General features: G+C 58.4%; 1 protein-coding gene across 3 annotated transcripts in view; it reads right to left on the reverse strand.

The window, feature by feature from the left end:
- Nucleotides 1-619: 619 nt before the first annotated feature.
- Nucleotides 620-15,826, reverse strand: part of ITPK1 (inositol-tetrakisphosphate 1-kinase) — a 181,870-nt gene continuing 166,663 nt past the window's right edge. For all 3 annotated transcript variants that reach the window (XM_025391664.1, XM_025391663.1, XM_025391665.1), the window contains 3 exons: nucleotides 12,591-12,658; nucleotides 7,097-7,259; nucleotides 620-2,791 (listed from right to left, as the gene is read on the reverse strand). In XM_025391664.1, the coding sequence (XP_025247449.1) occupies nucleotides 2,448-2,791; nucleotides 7,097-7,259; nucleotides 12,591-12,658 (575 nt within the window). In that variant the 3' untranslated portion in view covers nucleotides 620-2,447. The remainder of the gene's footprint in view (nucleotides 2,792-7,096; nucleotides 7,260-12,590; nucleotides 12,659-15,826) is intronic.

Consider the following 15,826-nt stretch of genomic DNA (forward strand, 5'->3'; position numbering starts at 1 on the left):
GTGGGTCCTTTCCTTGGACCCAGACACTCTCAGTGACTCTGCTCAGGAGGCAGTGCCGCCATGCACTGGAGGAGGCCGCCACGGCCCAGGTGGTTTTAGTGGGTCTTTCCCTGAGGCAGAAACTCCAAGGCCAGGGACAATGCGACTGAAGGGGAGACAACTCTATGGACACTGTCCTGGGATTACAGACGGTCAGAGCGTACCTAGGGAACGTTTAGTGAAATGGACTCAATCTCCACCGCTCCCAGGTGCGAGTCCCACGACGCTGTCCGGGCCTCTCCTTGCCGACATTCCCTTGGCTTCACTGGGCAGAGTCCACCAACCCCCCAGCCCTGAGTGCGGCTGGCTCCTCCCTACCCCCTTTGTAGCTCCCAGGCCTTTACGAAGCAAATCTCCATCCTCCATTTCCACTCTTGGAAAATGCAGCTGCCCTGCACACCCACAGCCCCGCCCCCACCCCGCCACAGAGGGCTGTGGGTGCCGCCAGGACACCAGACAGCGGTTACTCGGTATCTGGGCCCTGGACACACATGACCCAGGAGGCCACAAATGGTACAGGAACGCAGCCAGGAGTCAAGCTGCACACCCCACCCGTACCTGAGGCAGACTGGGATTGAAATTTTATTTTTAAAAGGTAAAGCTGTTTTATTAAACATTTTTTAAGGACTGGGAGAATGACATAACAAACTTGAGCAACATGTGTAAACACGTGTGAAATGCGGTTTGATTTCAGTAGTTTATTTTGGAGACAAAGCAGTGCAAGAGGCCGGCCACGCTTTCCTGCTTCCCCGGGGCTCAGGGTCAGAACTAGGAAAGGTGACGTACAGACATTAATCGGGGTTCAACACTCAAGTTGTGTAAACGTGGTTAGTTGTTGGGTCCTCAGTTTCCAAAAAAGCCAGGCAGTTCTGATGGCTTTTGCCCCTCGCCCAAGCCCTGTGCCTCCCTCCGCAAAGGGGGCGCCCCGCAGCCCAGCTGAGCCAGGCCGAAGGACCTCCATGCACCGGGGGCCTCTCTCGGGACACTCCACTCAGCACTCTCTCGTGTCCTCCATCTCACTGGGCAGAGGACAGCCCAGAAGCCTTTCTCTCGTTTTCAAAGTAAACTGGTATCTTAAGACACAAAACACACTTGGGGGGCCGATGCCTCTCACCCAGCACTCCACATCTTCCAGGGGCTGCGGAGGCTTCTCTCCAGCCCTTTTCTCTGCGGAGGGGCTGCCTGGACCAGGGGTCAGAGCGGAGAGCCAGTGCTTTGCTGCCAAGGTGATGGGGTGAGTCTGAGGCGTGCAGGGGCGAGGGGCGGGGGTGGCTCCCTGGCACCTAGCTGGCTCAGTGCTTGGGGCTTGCAATGAGAGGTGGACTGGGCCTGCTGGGTGAGGAGGGATCCAGCAGGTGTGAAAAGGAGTGAACCCACTGGGAAGAGGGCCCCGACCTCCACGGTGTCATGCCGAGGCTCCCGCGCCTGTCCTCACCTAGGTGACTTTACAGAAAGGCAGGCTGCATCCCAGGGGTTAGAGCGTGAAGCCAGCCCCGTGGTGCTCTCTGGTCTCACCTGTCCACTAGAGGCGAGGAGGTGGAGGCCCAAAGACCTGGAATGATTTGCCCAAATCACAGCCCAAATCCTCAGCACAGGCGCCATCAGCTCGGGGCTCCCAGCCAGGCAGCTTCCTTCCGGGGCTCCAGGGAGCGGCAGTGCTGGCTTGGGGGAAGGAGGCTGCTGTGCAGGGCTAAGTGGGACGTGTGTTGGGGGGCCCAGAGGACGCCCAGCTTCCTTTCCTTCCCTTTTGTGAGGGAGCACAACCCAGACCCCAGCATGGAACTCCCCTGAGGGGTCTGTGGCCTCCTCTGGCTGTGGGGAGGGAGGGGTTAGCTACACACCAGGCAGGGTTGGGGCTTACAAAGCCTTGGTGGAGACCAGTAGGAGGAAAAACAAGGAAGGGGCAGGTCAGGGAGTGGGGAGTCAGGGAGAAGGGAAGCCACTCTCACGCGCACTGATCAACTAACTACCCACAGCCCCGATCAGCCACCCACAGCCCGACATGGGCAGGCTTCCCTCCAGGGTCCCCAGGGGCCTGGTCCACGGCGGCCACGGAGACCAATAGATGGGGATGTGCACAGACACTCTCATGGCAGTCACACGCACACCCCCCACCTCCCGTCCAGACCTAGTGTTGCAAACACAAGCGTGTGTAAACTCAGTGAGGTGGTCTGTACAGTAGGGAGCAGGCAGACGGCCCCGCTCCCCAACACTGGACCACCTGGTACTCTCTTCCATTCCCCCCCACCCCTCACTTAGATCATGACATCAGAAAATCAGGTTAAAAATTAAAAAACAGAAGAATCAGATCACTGGGGATTCTTAGTAGTAGCATCGCCGTTGGGAGCTGCTGGCCCAGCGGGTGTGCTCTGCGCCCCGCGCCGCCCCTCTGGGTCCCGGCTCCGTGGCTACTGGGAGGAGGCCTTGGTGGCCAGGGAGGCCACGCAGTGCTGCTGGAAGCTGGGTGACATGCTGGTGTTGCAGCCGAGTCTCTGGTGCGGCAGCTTGGCAGTGCCGCCCGCGTCGGCCTCGGCCTTCCAGGGCGCGTCCTGGCCCATCATGCTGCCACAGCAGCCGGGGCTGGCGCTGCATGTCCGCTCGCCCGTCAGGCCGCCTGCCGGCTCAGCCAGAAGCTTGCTGTGCCTCAGCGGGGCCACGTCCCCTGTGGCTGCCGTGGCTGTGCTCTGGCCCTGCAGGACAGTGGCGATGTGGTTCAGGAGGTCTGTGAAGAACTCGCTCACGCCCTCGTAGCCTGGGGGTGGGAGAGAGAGATAGCACAGGGGGCATGAGCCAGGGGCATGCATCATGCAGAGAGGAGGAGGAAGATGCAGAACCAATGGTCTCCCGGGATGAGGCAGGGCGTGCTGTCAGCGTCCCAGTTACAGAGAAAACGTGAGGCTCAGCAGATAAGGGGTATAGGGGAGTCACAGAGCTTGGACGCCCAATCAGGTGCATGCTCCTCGACCTTCAGCTGTTGCCAGGGTGTGAGAAGTTGAAGAACGTAAACTGAGGATGAAACTTGCTTGTCCCTGTTCCTCTGGGGCACAGCTCCACTATCTCACCCACCCACCCACTTGTGTGGTAAAAGCCAGTACGTGTGCAGCGGATGTTGGTGTGGCTGGAGGTAGCAGCACCAAAGCCAGCTCCACACTTAGAGTAATAAATACCCCTCCTCTCTTTGCGCGGCTCAGCTGAGTCTGGCCTCAGGCTGAGTCTCGGAGCCCGCTTCCACCGGCAGCCTCAGCTTCCCCATCTGCAAACTGGGAAGAGAACCGCCTCCCACCCAGGTGGAGGCTGCTGTGGCACCACTGAGAGCGGCTGGGATGTGAGTGGTGTCTGCCTCCCAAAGCAGCTGCCACCCCAGCTGAGTCTGCTTCCTTCTCACCATGAAATACCTGCAGGGAGGCCGTCTCTGTGCCCCATTCTCTGAGGATCGAGCCAAGGGACAGAAACGCTGGGCATCACTAGCAAGCCCCAGGCCTGAGACAAGCTCCGCAGCACAGCAACACGTGCTCCCCTCAACAGAGGGGAACAGAACAGAAACCGTGGTACCTGCCTGGGGCGAGCGCTTCCTAACACAGCTGCGAGCATCGGCAGAGCCCTCGGGAGCCACCAAGCAGGTTTCGGATCTCAGGTGAGGATTCTGCTGGCTCCCAGCAAACTGCTCCAAAAGAGACTCACACAGGGCGAGCGCCCTACCTGCCGAGCCAACTGGGAGGGGCAGGAGTTTTCAGAAACCCTGGGCTGTCCTCTGGGACAACATTGACAACCATCAGCCCCACCGGGGTGGGAATGAAGGTTTAGACGTGGGCACCCTGTGCCACCTCTTACGGGGCCCAGGGGCCTGGCAGATGAGGCTGCTGAACCTGCCCATGCCCTTATTTATTCAGCAAACAACTGCTGTGGTCTGACGAAGCCCAAGTCTGAGAGGGGATGCAGGGGTGCCCATGGTGCAAATAAAGACGGCTGTTCTGGCCGGCAAGCAGCGCCTCCCCAGCCGGCACTGTGCGAGCGTCCCGCAACATCCTCTCGCCTAACCTTCATAATGCTGTCCCCATTTCACAGATGAGGCGGCGTGACTGTTCACCACCACAAGGAGGGCAGTGACGATGTCCATGGTGTTCACAGCACTCGGGAGGTAGCAGCCACTGGGCTGTGGTCGCCACGGTCCTCAGCTCACTGCATTCCTGCAGCCCATTTTACAGGTGAGGACACTGAGGCTCAGGGCGGCTCCCAAGAGGCAGAGTGGGATCTGAAGGATGCCCTTGGTCCTGTGTGTGCCTTGAATACCACATGGTGGCAGGTCCTCCACCATAGGACCAGGGGTGTCCGTCGGCCCTGCGCTGGGGCTGGAGGGCAGGGTAGGTGTCCCGGGCAGAGGCATGGCTGTTGGGTGCCTAGGAAGAGATGCAGCGGAGGAGCTCCACCATCAGGTCAGCACCAGGGAAGAGAGCTGTTCCCCAGCAACCTCGCCCGTCATCCCCAGACGAGGCCCAGGGCCCAGGGCAGGGAGGCCGCTTTCTGTGGTGGTGCAGAGACACCTGCCTCTGCGGAGGCCTGAGGATAAACGGGAGCCTGGGGAGCGGACTGAGGCATGAGCCCACAGGGCAGAGTGCCAGCTCCACACCAGCACTGTGCAAAAGCTGTCTCCTCTGTCTGCAGGGTGGGAAACTGGTTCCCACTGCAGTGAACACTGAGACTGAAACGTTAGTTGTGCCATCAGACTGTAAAGGCTGAGACAAGATTCGAACCCATGGCTGGAGCTGAGAGGTGGAAAGGCTGAGGCTGACGGTCTGGGTCCCATCCGGCTTCACCACGTGATTTTGGACAACCCACTCAACCCCCAGCCTCGCATCCTTATCAGCAACACAGAGATCCTAGCGGCCCTTTGCACATCGCTTCGTGAGGACGAGTGAGGCGTCGGGGCAGGCCTGGCTCACAATGTCATCAGCACACACTGCTGTTGCTGTTATTATTCCAGAGCCAGTGTGCTGGCCCCTCTCCCAGGCGCTGCTGGACACCCATGGCCCGAGGGGCCTCCTGTGGGGTGCAGAAGAATAGGCCTGTCCCTCTGCTTGGCCCCAAAAAGGTGCTCTATGGTAAGGTGGGCACACTGAGTCATCTCCCAGGGAACCAGCTCTGCCCTGCCAGAGCCCTGGGCCTCCCCTCAGCACCAGGCTCCCTCACCAGTCTCCACCAGGCTCAGCCATAGCCCCACCCCATCTGGGTGGCCCTTCTCTTGGCTTCTCTGGAAGAACCCTCCCTGTCCACACTGGCTCACAGTGCCCCACGCTGGCTCACAGGGCCATCCCTTGTCTGCACCCACAGATCGCGACCATCCACACATTTTGTGTCGGGAGGCACTGGCCTTGCTCAGGTGCAAAGCTTCCCACCCTCTCCTGTCTCCTTCCTCCTTCTAGAATTTCTCTTCCAACAGGCCTCCCTGTGCCCCCCGGCCCTCCAGCCACTGACGTTGTCCCCTTTTCATTCTGCCACTCAAAACATGCTCCGTGGTTTAGATCCTGCTTCCTTATCCTGAATGTCCCCTGCATTATCCTGAATGTCCCTTGTGCCCTGGTTCCCTCACACCTGCACAGCAAAACCCCATGATTCCCCAGCTCCAGCTAAACCCATGGTTTCCTCCCCACTGCACCCAGAGGCAATGGAGAAAAATACGATTGTCCCACGGGTCTGCCCTTTGGTTCACAAACACAGATCTCATGGTGGCTGCTCCCCGACTCCCAGGGTGAGCTCCAACGTCCTCAGCTCACCACACGCTGCTCCCCTGACTCTGTCCTCCACCCTTTCTGCCCCACAGCTGCACCTGCTGTAGACACAGGGCTCCACGGTGCCTCTCTTGGGACCTGCCCCTCTTCTCCAGTGTCACCACCTCACAGAGGAGGCCCCCGACCGACCGCTCTGTCCTCCGCCTCCTCCCGACAGGGGCGAGCCCTCCCTAGGCAGGGCCGGGCAGTGGAGCTCACACTGCATCAGCATCTGGACCAGCTGGGGCACACAGCAGCTCTGGGTGACAGCAGCCCCGGGTAAACACCAACTGAATGACAGGAGCCAGCGCACTCCTCTGAGCCTTGGCTTCCTTGCTGTGGCCTGTGCTGCTGACTGTGCCTGCTTATGCTCTCAGACCAGTGGAGGTGACACACACAGAAAGTGCCCAGCCGGTGCGTGGGGTCAAAGTCCTGCCTCACCCCCACGACAAATAACCCCGAGCCCCCACCTGCCAGGCACAGTCTCTGAAGGCGGGAAGCATCTCCTAAACGTTTTTGCACCTCAGCAGCAAGCGAGGCTGGCTTCACCTCCATAGCAGGTGCTTAACAAGGGTCAGGATGGAGAAAGGAACAGGGGACCCCCATCTGGGGAACAGCGGGCGCCGAAGCATGCAGCCTGGTGACAGCGTGCTGTGATGTCACACCATTGTCCCTCATGCCCTGTGCTAGGGCTCTGCTCCTGTGGTCCTCATAGAGCCCCTTGCTGAGAGCTGAGGGGCACATGGCAGAGCCTGGCTCAGTGCCAGTGGGCTCCTAGGGCCCAGCTGGCAGCAGGGAACAACCCCAGTGCCTGGCGCTGCAATTCAGGGTAGTGGAGGCAATGTGAGCCTGGGAGTCTCTGGCCTGCCACCAATGTGCTGTGGGGCCTGAACAGCTTCCTCCTCTCTGGGGCCTCAGTTTCCCAAAATGTAAACTGCAGGGGGCTGTAATCCCTTCACGGTCCTTCCTGCTCCTTAAATCGAGGAGGGCCTGGGGGAGGGGCTGATCTGCTGACGACGCAGGTGGAGAGAGGTGAAGGACACGCGTGATTGCAACACTACACTCCAGTCTGGATGTTCCCCAGGTGGATGTGTGGCTCTCCCTCCCTCCTCGCACACCCCGTGAGCCCATCGCGCAGGTGAGGCTGAGGCTTCTCAAGGCTGCACCTCCCTGGACCCTGTGGTAAGGGAGAAAGCGGGATTTCGGGCCTCGGTCACCCCGCCTCGCCTGCCTGGTCACCTGAGGACAATCACTGGAGGCCGGTCAGTGGAGGTGGCCCGGCCGCCACTCACCTGGGAAGGCATTGATGTCGATGACGGCGTGCTGCCCTGTCTGGTTGTTGATGATGATGTCGATGCCGAAGAGTGACACGCCCAGCGCCTGCCGCAGGGCCCGGGACAGCTCCCGGATGACCTCATCGCTCGGCCGCTCGAACACGCCCTCGATCTTGTCCAGCTGCCGACATACACAAGGAAGTCAGGCCGTGGGCTGAGGAACTGCGATGCCGCACCACACAGAGAGACCCCCACCCCAGGCACCACGAGGCCCTGGCATGCTTCGGGCCAGGAGGCTGGACAGACCCACTGTGGTGAGCACGGGGCGACCACTGGCCAGGTCCTGCCCTCTGAGGGTCGCCAGGCACCAGGTGTGAGAGGCTCATTACCTCCTGTGGGCTCATCACAGCCTGGAAGGCCAGTGCCAGCACTGCACGTTACACACAGGGAAACTGAGGCTCAGAGAGGGTCAGGGCTGGTCCGAAGTCACACAGCTCAAAAGCACAGGGCAGAATTTGGACCCATTTTTTTAGCCTGTAAAACTAAAGCCATTTAGCAGGGAGGAAGGAGATGAAGAGTGTGGCGGGGGCCTAGGAAGACATTATGGTTCAGAGCACTAAAGCCAGACCTTGAAGGCAGGAGGATGCAGGCCCTTGGGAGGGGTGGGAGAAGGAGAGAGACCCCAGGGAGGACACAGGGGAGGCAAAGGTGCAGAGGCCAGCAGCTGCAGGACATGGCTAGGAGCAGCTGAGGGGCAGAGCCAGGCAGAAGCGAGGAGTTCTGATCAGACCGCCACTTGCCCACCATCACGGAGACCTCCAGGGAGGAGAGGGCGAGGGCCCTGGGGCCCAGCAGGCCAGTCCTCCTTCCCAGGGCCCTGGGGCGCAGCAGGCCAGTCTTCCTCCCCAAGAAATGCTGTTTCCAAATGAACTCACACCCCAAACAACGCGGGCTCCCTAAAGAGGCTGCTCTGCTGCTCCTGCCTGCCTCCTGGGGTCCAAGCGCAGCCTTCCTCAAAGCTTGCATGTGCTGGTCAGGCCACCCTGCTCTGTCCTCCCTCCCAGCCCGGCACTCCCCTCTGCCACTCACGTCCTGTGCCATCGCGGCTGGCCTGGGACACACACTGTCATGGGCTCAGCCTGCCCCAGCCAGGGCCTCCAAGGAACTGGGGCACTGCACTGGGAAGGATTCTGGAGTCAGAGAGACGTGGGTTCCAAACCTGACAGTGAACTCCTAGCTCTGTGGACTCAGGAAATAGTACCTAGCCTCCCTGTCTCAGGTTTGCTCTTCTGAAAGAGGAAGCAACAAGGCCTCCATCTCAGACTTTATTGAGAAGGTGGAGACAGTATGTGCCCGGCTGGGAGGAGATTCATCTGAATTCTAGGGCAGGAACTGCATCCCGTCTCCTCTAAATCAGCCAAGGGAGGGCTCACACTAGGTGCTCAATGAATACTGAAGTTTTGGGGGTTGTGGGCTTAGGGGCCAAAAGGGAAGGGAGTGGCTGATCCATGAAAGACAAAAGTGAAGCTGGGTTCAAAAGCTGGACATGGAATAGCCAACTGACCCGGCAGTGTGCTCCAGGGTACACACCCCAGAGCTGAGACCGTGTACTCAAACGGATGCCATCCACCCATGCTCGCCGCGGTGTCATTCCTACCCCAGCGTGCATCCACACATGAACGGCCGCAAAAACTGATCTATTCATTCAATGGAATACTGTTCAGCCATAAAAAGGAATGAACCTCTGACACATGCTACAATGCAGAGGAACCCTGAACACATCATGCTGAGTGCAGGAATCCAGACACAAAAGCTCACATATTGTGTGATTCCATTTCTATGGAGTATCTGGGACAGGTAACGCTACAGAGATAGCAATGAGCTCAGTGGCTGCCAGTAACAAGAGGTGGGGGAAATGGGGAGTGAGTGGCTGGCGGGCCCAGGGTTTTCTTCTCAGCGATGAAAATGTTTTGTTTTGGAACCAGATAGAGGTGGTGATTGGACAACACTGTGAATGTGCTAATTGCCACTGAATTATTCTCTTTGAAATGGTTAATCTTATGTATGTGAATTTACCTCAGTTTTATTTTATTTAGAGACAATGTTTCACTCTGTCACCCAGGCTGGAGTGTAGCGTTGCAATCATGGCTCACTGCAGCCTCAAACTCCTGGGCCTCAGCCTCTGGAGTAGCTGGGACTACAGGTGTGTGCCACCATGCCTGACTAATTTTATTTGTTTTTTGTAGGGACAGGGTCTCATTATCTTGCCCAGGTTGGTCTCAAACTCCTGGCCTCAAGTAATCCTCCCTCCTAGGCCTCCCAAAATGCTGGGATTACAGGTGTGAGTCACTATGCCCAGCGCACCTGAATTTAAAAAAAAAAAGTGAAAGCGGGTCAGTAGGGCTGGGGACAGAGCCCTGGTCACCAAGAAAAGTGGCCCTTACCGAAGCACAGGAAGCTGAAGCAGCCACTGGGAGCTTCCAGGGAGGGAAGTGCTGAGCAGGGACCCACGCCCGGGCACCACCCACGCTCTGAGGGACCCACGCCCGGGCACCACCCACGCTCTGAGGCCTACACTAGCACATCTCCCATCCCGGCTCTGCAGGACACGCAGGGCCCCCCTGCTCACAACCTCAAGGCCTTGGTGTCTTATCCGGAAGAAATACTTTCTAGGGGGCAGGAGTGGCCCGGCTGTGAGAGGCATTCATCCCTTAGCACTTTTCTGTTTTTTTCTTTTTGAGACAGGGCCTTGCTCTGTTGCCCAGGCTACAGTGCAATGGCGAGATCACAACTCACCGCAGCCTTGACCTTCTGGGCTCAAATGATCCTCCCACCTCAGCCTCCCAAGTAGCTGAGACTCCAGGCGAGCAACGCCGTGCATGGCTCATTTTTGTATTCTGTTTCGGTAGGGATTAAAGGTCTCACCACGTTTCCCAGGCTGGTCTCAAACTCTCGGGCTGAAGCCATCTGCCCGCCTTGGCCTCCCAAAGTATTGGGATTAAAGGAATGAGCCACCACACCCAGCCACTTAGCTCTTCTGAGCCTCCTGAGTCATTCTTGCCAGTGGCGGCCACAGGCCAAGCCTAGTGGGGCAGCTCAGCCACTCGCCCTGCAGCCCGGGGCCCTCACTGAGTCAGAGAGATGCTGGTGGACACCTTGGGGCTGCCCATTCTCTACTGTGTACCCTAAGCCACAATAGAACCCTTCTGGGCCTTGTTTTCTTGCCCCAATAAATGGGGTAATAAAAACATCTCACTGAGAGATTGTGGTACAGACGGAAGGAGCTGCTGCCTCAGGCTCACAGCACAGGCTCGGTAGTAAGGGAGCTCGGTTCCTGCACTGCCACACGCCCCACGGCACGCCATTTACAAAAGCGCTCTTGGCTTAGCTGCGGAATCTCAGAAATCCTTCTGAAGTTGTCTGGTTATCCAAAACCAAACAGCCATCCTAGGACAAGATAAAGGCACGGAAATCCTGCCTGGGGCCCTCAATGCAAGTGATCCGGTGACATTCTGGAAAGCGAGGAGGTGACAGGGGAGCTGGGAAGGCGTTCACGGGTCCCCAGTGGGCCTCGGCACCCGGTGAGACCATGCCCGTACTGCACACCTGGCACTGCGGTGGGTGCTTCTCACCCAGGAACTCCCTGGACTCCGGAACCCTTCTGGGCCAGGAAGAAGAAACCAAGGCTCAGAGAGGTGATGCGACTCGCCTTAGCTTGGGCCGAGGCAGTCCCGTCAGAGTCTGTGCCCTTACCTAATACCCGAGACTGAATTCCGAAAAGCAAAAGGCGTGTGGGACCCTGCAAGTTAGGTGGGGCTGGGCCCATCCTCAGGGGGCTCCCACAGGGAAGGGAGGGGTGCTTTAAGGCCAGAGGAGGGCTTCCTGCACCAGACTCCCAGGGAGGCCAAGGCAGGACTGGAGGAGCCCCAGGTGGGCAGGGGCAGCTGGCTGTGTCAGGCCAGCCTGCGGGCGTCCAGGAGGGGCTGATGTCCCAGTGGAAAAGGTGGTGCTGACCGCATTTCCCTTTTCTATTTTTGGAAGTCGTCAGTCCTGGCAGATTCCTGAGTAGCAGCCATGCGCTGAGGGGAGGAGGAGGCGACTGCAGACCTCAGAGGTGAAGGGAAGGGCCCTGCAGTGTCTCTAGGCCCACCCCTTCCCATTTTACAGATGAGGAGATTGAGGCTGAGGTCAACATGTGCTAATCCAAGACAGTGACTTCTGGATGGGTCCCTCTGCCATCATGGCTGCTGGCCCTACCCCTGAGAGGACACTCAGTCTGCAAATGCCAATTCCCCTCCATCACACGGGCTGCCGGGGCCCCCAGAGCAAAGTCACACAGGGAAGAAGCCCTGTGATTCTGAAGCTTACAAGAAAGCCGTCTCTTGCACAGAACATCTTATAATATGCTCAGCCAGGCACTGAGGCTCTGTTTAAATCTGTTCCCAAAGCCTGACATGTTCCCAGGGGACATGTGTCAACATCCTGAGGATGGCGATGTTCCCTCCAGGTCCTGCCCACGCCTGTGCTCTGTCTAATGCTCAGCACACTGCTGGCTCCTCAGAGGACCCTGACACCAATGACAGACAGGCCGCCTGGGTTCTGGGGCAGCCCCCCAGGGACACGAGCACTGCCGTTGGAGTGGAGGCTGGCTCGTTGGAGAGGCCAGACCAGGACAGGGAGGAGGACACCAGCGAAGCCCCCCAGAAGAGCAGTACACACGTATCCTCAGAACAGCGGGCTCCCTGGCAGAGGGCTCTGAGTTTAGGGAAGTGGCCGCTGGCTCTCTGGACTTCGGGGAAACAGCAGAGGATAGCCTTTCCTAAACTCTTTGGGGTCAGGTGCTCAGGAATCACTGGTGAGGTCAGAAGTCCTAAATTCCAGGGAGATCCCACTTTGGAATCAGACCTGCTGGGGTCAAATCCCAGCCTTGTGAACGTGAAAAGGTCACCGAGCCTCTCTGATGCCATGAGGCCTGACTGCGACCTGCACTGCAGGGTACCTGGGCTGACACTGGCCACAGTGACACTCACTGAGCAGCCAGGATGCCCACTACCCACAGTGCTGGGGGCAGGGGTGACACTCCTGCCAGCCTCAGGACCACTGCAGGACAAAGGACTGAGATGGTGCTGCCTCCACAGCCTTTTGAAAAATCAGGAACGAGGCAGATGAGAGAGCAGTTCTTCCGATTCCTCACGCTGGGATCACGCTGGGAGAAGAGTCAGCACACCTTCTGCGCGGGCAGCTTGCAGTGAGCGGAGTCTCTGCAAGCCCAGCGTGCCCCGCACCTCTCCCTGTGCTGGGCCGGGCTGCAATGGCTGCTAGCACGAAGGCTCGAAGCAAGCAGAGGAACAGGGGTCTCTGGAACCTCCCAAAGCCCCTGGCACAGAGGCAAAGGTCTTTCCCACCCTAGCCTGCTGGAGAGCTCGGCCAAGGACCCCATGGCCATAGCAGCCCACACTTAGGCCCAGGGGAGGGCAGTTTCGGGCCAACCCACCCCAACGGAAGGACCCACCTCCGTCAGGACTGATGACGACTCCGGCTTTGACACGTTGTGGCTGTTGAAGAAGATGGACTCACGGTCTGAAAAAGCGACAGGAAGAAGCCGACGTTAGAACCTCAATGCAGGGACCACACTGCCGCCACCCGACACCAGGGGGCAGCACCACCCCAGGCACACAACACGTGGCCCCGGGCTCTGCAGAGCCCTGGGCTCCAGTGAGCTGGGCACCGTCAGGGCCTCTGGTTCACCTTCTCCTCCCACATAAAAGTGACCGATGTAATGAGTCAAAAGACGGTAACCTCTGCTACTGTCTCACAGCATCACATCTGCTTCTCCCTGAGGCCCTGTTCCCAAAGTGCCCTGTCACCATACAGGGAAGGTTGGGGGGGGGCGGGAAGGGCCGGGTGGGACAGCTAAACACCTGAATATCACCCCAGAGAGGGCCCAAGGTAAAGCAGTCTCAGTGTTATTTAGGCCAGTGCTCCCAGTCCACTCCCCAGCCCACAGGACTCTCTTTTGGCGAACGTGCTAGAGACATAGGGACAGGCTGCCACCAGCACGTGAGCACTTAAAATACAAAGGGTTCTGGTGGTTCTTAGCGACTTAGGGAAAAAAATAGGAAATCAGAGAACGTAGGCTTCCACAGGATCCATCCAAGAAAGCACACAGCACAATTTCTCTTTGGCACTGGAAGCTGGCACAGAGAGTCTGAAATACCCTCACCCCACGTCTGGCTCCTGCCTGCCTCCCACAACACCCAGCCCGTACAGGCCCACTGGGGACCCGCAGAGGCAGACCAATCCCAAGAACAGTGAAAGCGCAAGTAGATCCCATAGTAGAAACGTCCTTGGGGAGTAAACCAAAGTCACTTGGGGGAACTGTCAGGTCGGTTGGTCAGAAACACGCTCGTAGGCACTGGGAAGCATTGGCACGTGAATGCAAGAATTGCAGAACCATGAGCCTCAGGCCGAGTTCTGGAAAAGGCTGTCTGTCACCATCCCACGACCTCCCCCAAGGCTGGCACAGGACTGTCCCGGGCCACCAGCCCCAGCAGCCCCTGGAGTCCTTGCAGGGCAAGGCATTGTGGCTCCTACCCCCAGGATGCCATGCACATCCCTAGGACCCAGGCACCTATGTGCGAGGACAGGAGGGCACTGGCTGAGGGGCACTGCATGCCAGGGGCCATGCCAACGGGGCACCTGCTCTGGCTGCCAACAACCCCACCAGCTCCAGGACTCTACAGCGCCACAACAATCATGCATGAGAGAATGATTCAGGTGGAAGCCAAGCGGGCAGGCGCTGAGATGTACCTGGCGTCCTTCCCACTAGCGGGGCACAGAGGCCCCTGGCTGCCCTGGTGTGCCCGACAGTCCTCCTGCTGCTCTGACCAGAGCCAGTCCAGATGGGGGGCATGAAAGATGGTCCTGGGGAGGAGCCTGGGGAAAATAAACACCCCGCAGGACATGCGTCATGAAGCCCCCAGGATCTCTACTCCCAAGGCACCGACAGCCAAGAAGAAGCCTGTGGGGATGGCATAAGCCCCATGGGCTTGAGGCTGGAGCAGGCTCGAGCAGCTGGGAGGGGAACACTGCCCACCTGCTCATCCTGTAGCCCAGCCTGGCTCAGCCCCTGAGCTCACAGCACCTTCCCACCTATTTCCCTGCAGATCCTCAATAGCAGTTGCCCAGTGGCAGAGAAGGCCCAGGGGGAGGAAGGGCCACCAAGCGCAGGTAGACACAGCATAGATCAGGGAGGCTGGGAAGTCTGCAGGAGCCACAAGGAGAACACGTGGGTGCTGAGTGGGTACCAGGAAGGGCCAGAGCTGGGTATTCAGAGGGGCCGGCCAGTGTCTGCTGACCTGGACAGATCATGCAACCCAACAGCTTCTTCTGGTAGGAAGAGCCGGAGTCCAGGCCATTTCAAGAGGGGCTCGTTTCTCCTCCTGGCTAATTCTGTTTTTCTTTTTATTTTTTTGAGACAGAGTCTCACTCTGTTGCCCAGGCTGGAGTGCTGTGGCCCGAGCTTGGCTCACTGCAACCTCCGCCTCCCATGTTCAAGCGATTATCTTGCCTCCTGAGCAGCTGGGATTACAGGCACCCGCCACCATGCCTGGCTAATTTTTTGTATTTTCAGTAGAGACAGGGTTCCACCATGTTGGTCAGGCTGGTCTCGAACTCCTGACCTCAGGTGATCTGCCCACCTCAGCCTCCCAAAGTGCTGGGGATATAGGCATGAGCCACCGCACCCAGCCCCTCTGGCTAATTCTGACCTAGGAGCTCAGGCCAGAAGACCATTTGGCAGGGCAGTGAGAGATGGCCTGGGCTCAGTTCCTCTCCATGTGCGGTCTGAGCAGGGGTCGGAGGGAGTGGGAGCAGCCTCCCGCGGCTGCCAGTCACCCCAGCGACGATGGAAAGCTGAGGCAAGTGAGAAGGCATCAGGGAAAGAGACCTGGTGGCCAGCTCCAAGACAGCCGTTTCCTCTAATCCACCAGACCAGGGCGCTGCTCCCAGCATGTAGCGGCCCTCCTCATGACAGCACGCTGGATTTCCGGTGCCCTGTGCAGTCTCTTCCTAGACTAGCCCAACAGCACCGGTGGAGAACTACCACCAACATTCTACAGGGAGGGAGGGCAACGAAAGGAAGAATATGTGCTTTTCTTCTCAACTTATGGATTTAAAAAATAGGTTTAAAAGAAGAATAAATGATAAGATGAGCCCCCAAATACCCCAGCAACTCAGCAGTACAGCCATGAGCTGGGGCCACACCGCATTTAGCCTTATTTGCTTAATCTCCTCTTTCTCGGGAGGCAAATGGGATGGGAAGAATGTGTCCAGTGCTACAGATGGTGACCCAAGTCATCTTCCAGTTGCCATGAGTATCATCTGTGCAGAGGGACCACCTGAGCTGCCCTTTCCAAGTGGCTCCCCTCACCCAGTGGTATCCCAGGACACATTCTCTTTCCCTCAGAACCCCTCATCTCAGGCCACAGCTGACCCTTTTATTATTTCTCTCCTGTATGCAGTTTCTCCCACCAGAATACAAACTAGAGGGCAGGAAGCTGGGTGCCTATCTAGTCCCTGACTGGATCCCCAGCAGCTCACGCAGGGCTGGGCACATGGTAGGCTTGACAAATGCTGTATCACTGACTATTAAGAGGCTCCGGAGTGGAGCTCAGCAGACTATAGACTGTAAGCCCGGCCACCTGCACTTGCAAATAAAGTTTCATTGGAACACAGCCGTGCCACTCA

The sequence above is a fragment of the Theropithecus gelada genome, chromosome 7b (assembly GCF_003255815.1).
Source record: "Theropithecus gelada isolate Dixy chromosome 7b, Tgel_1.0, whole genome shotgun sequence".
Lineage (NCBI taxonomy): Eukaryota > Metazoa > Chordata > Mammalia > Primates > Cercopithecidae > Theropithecus > Theropithecus gelada.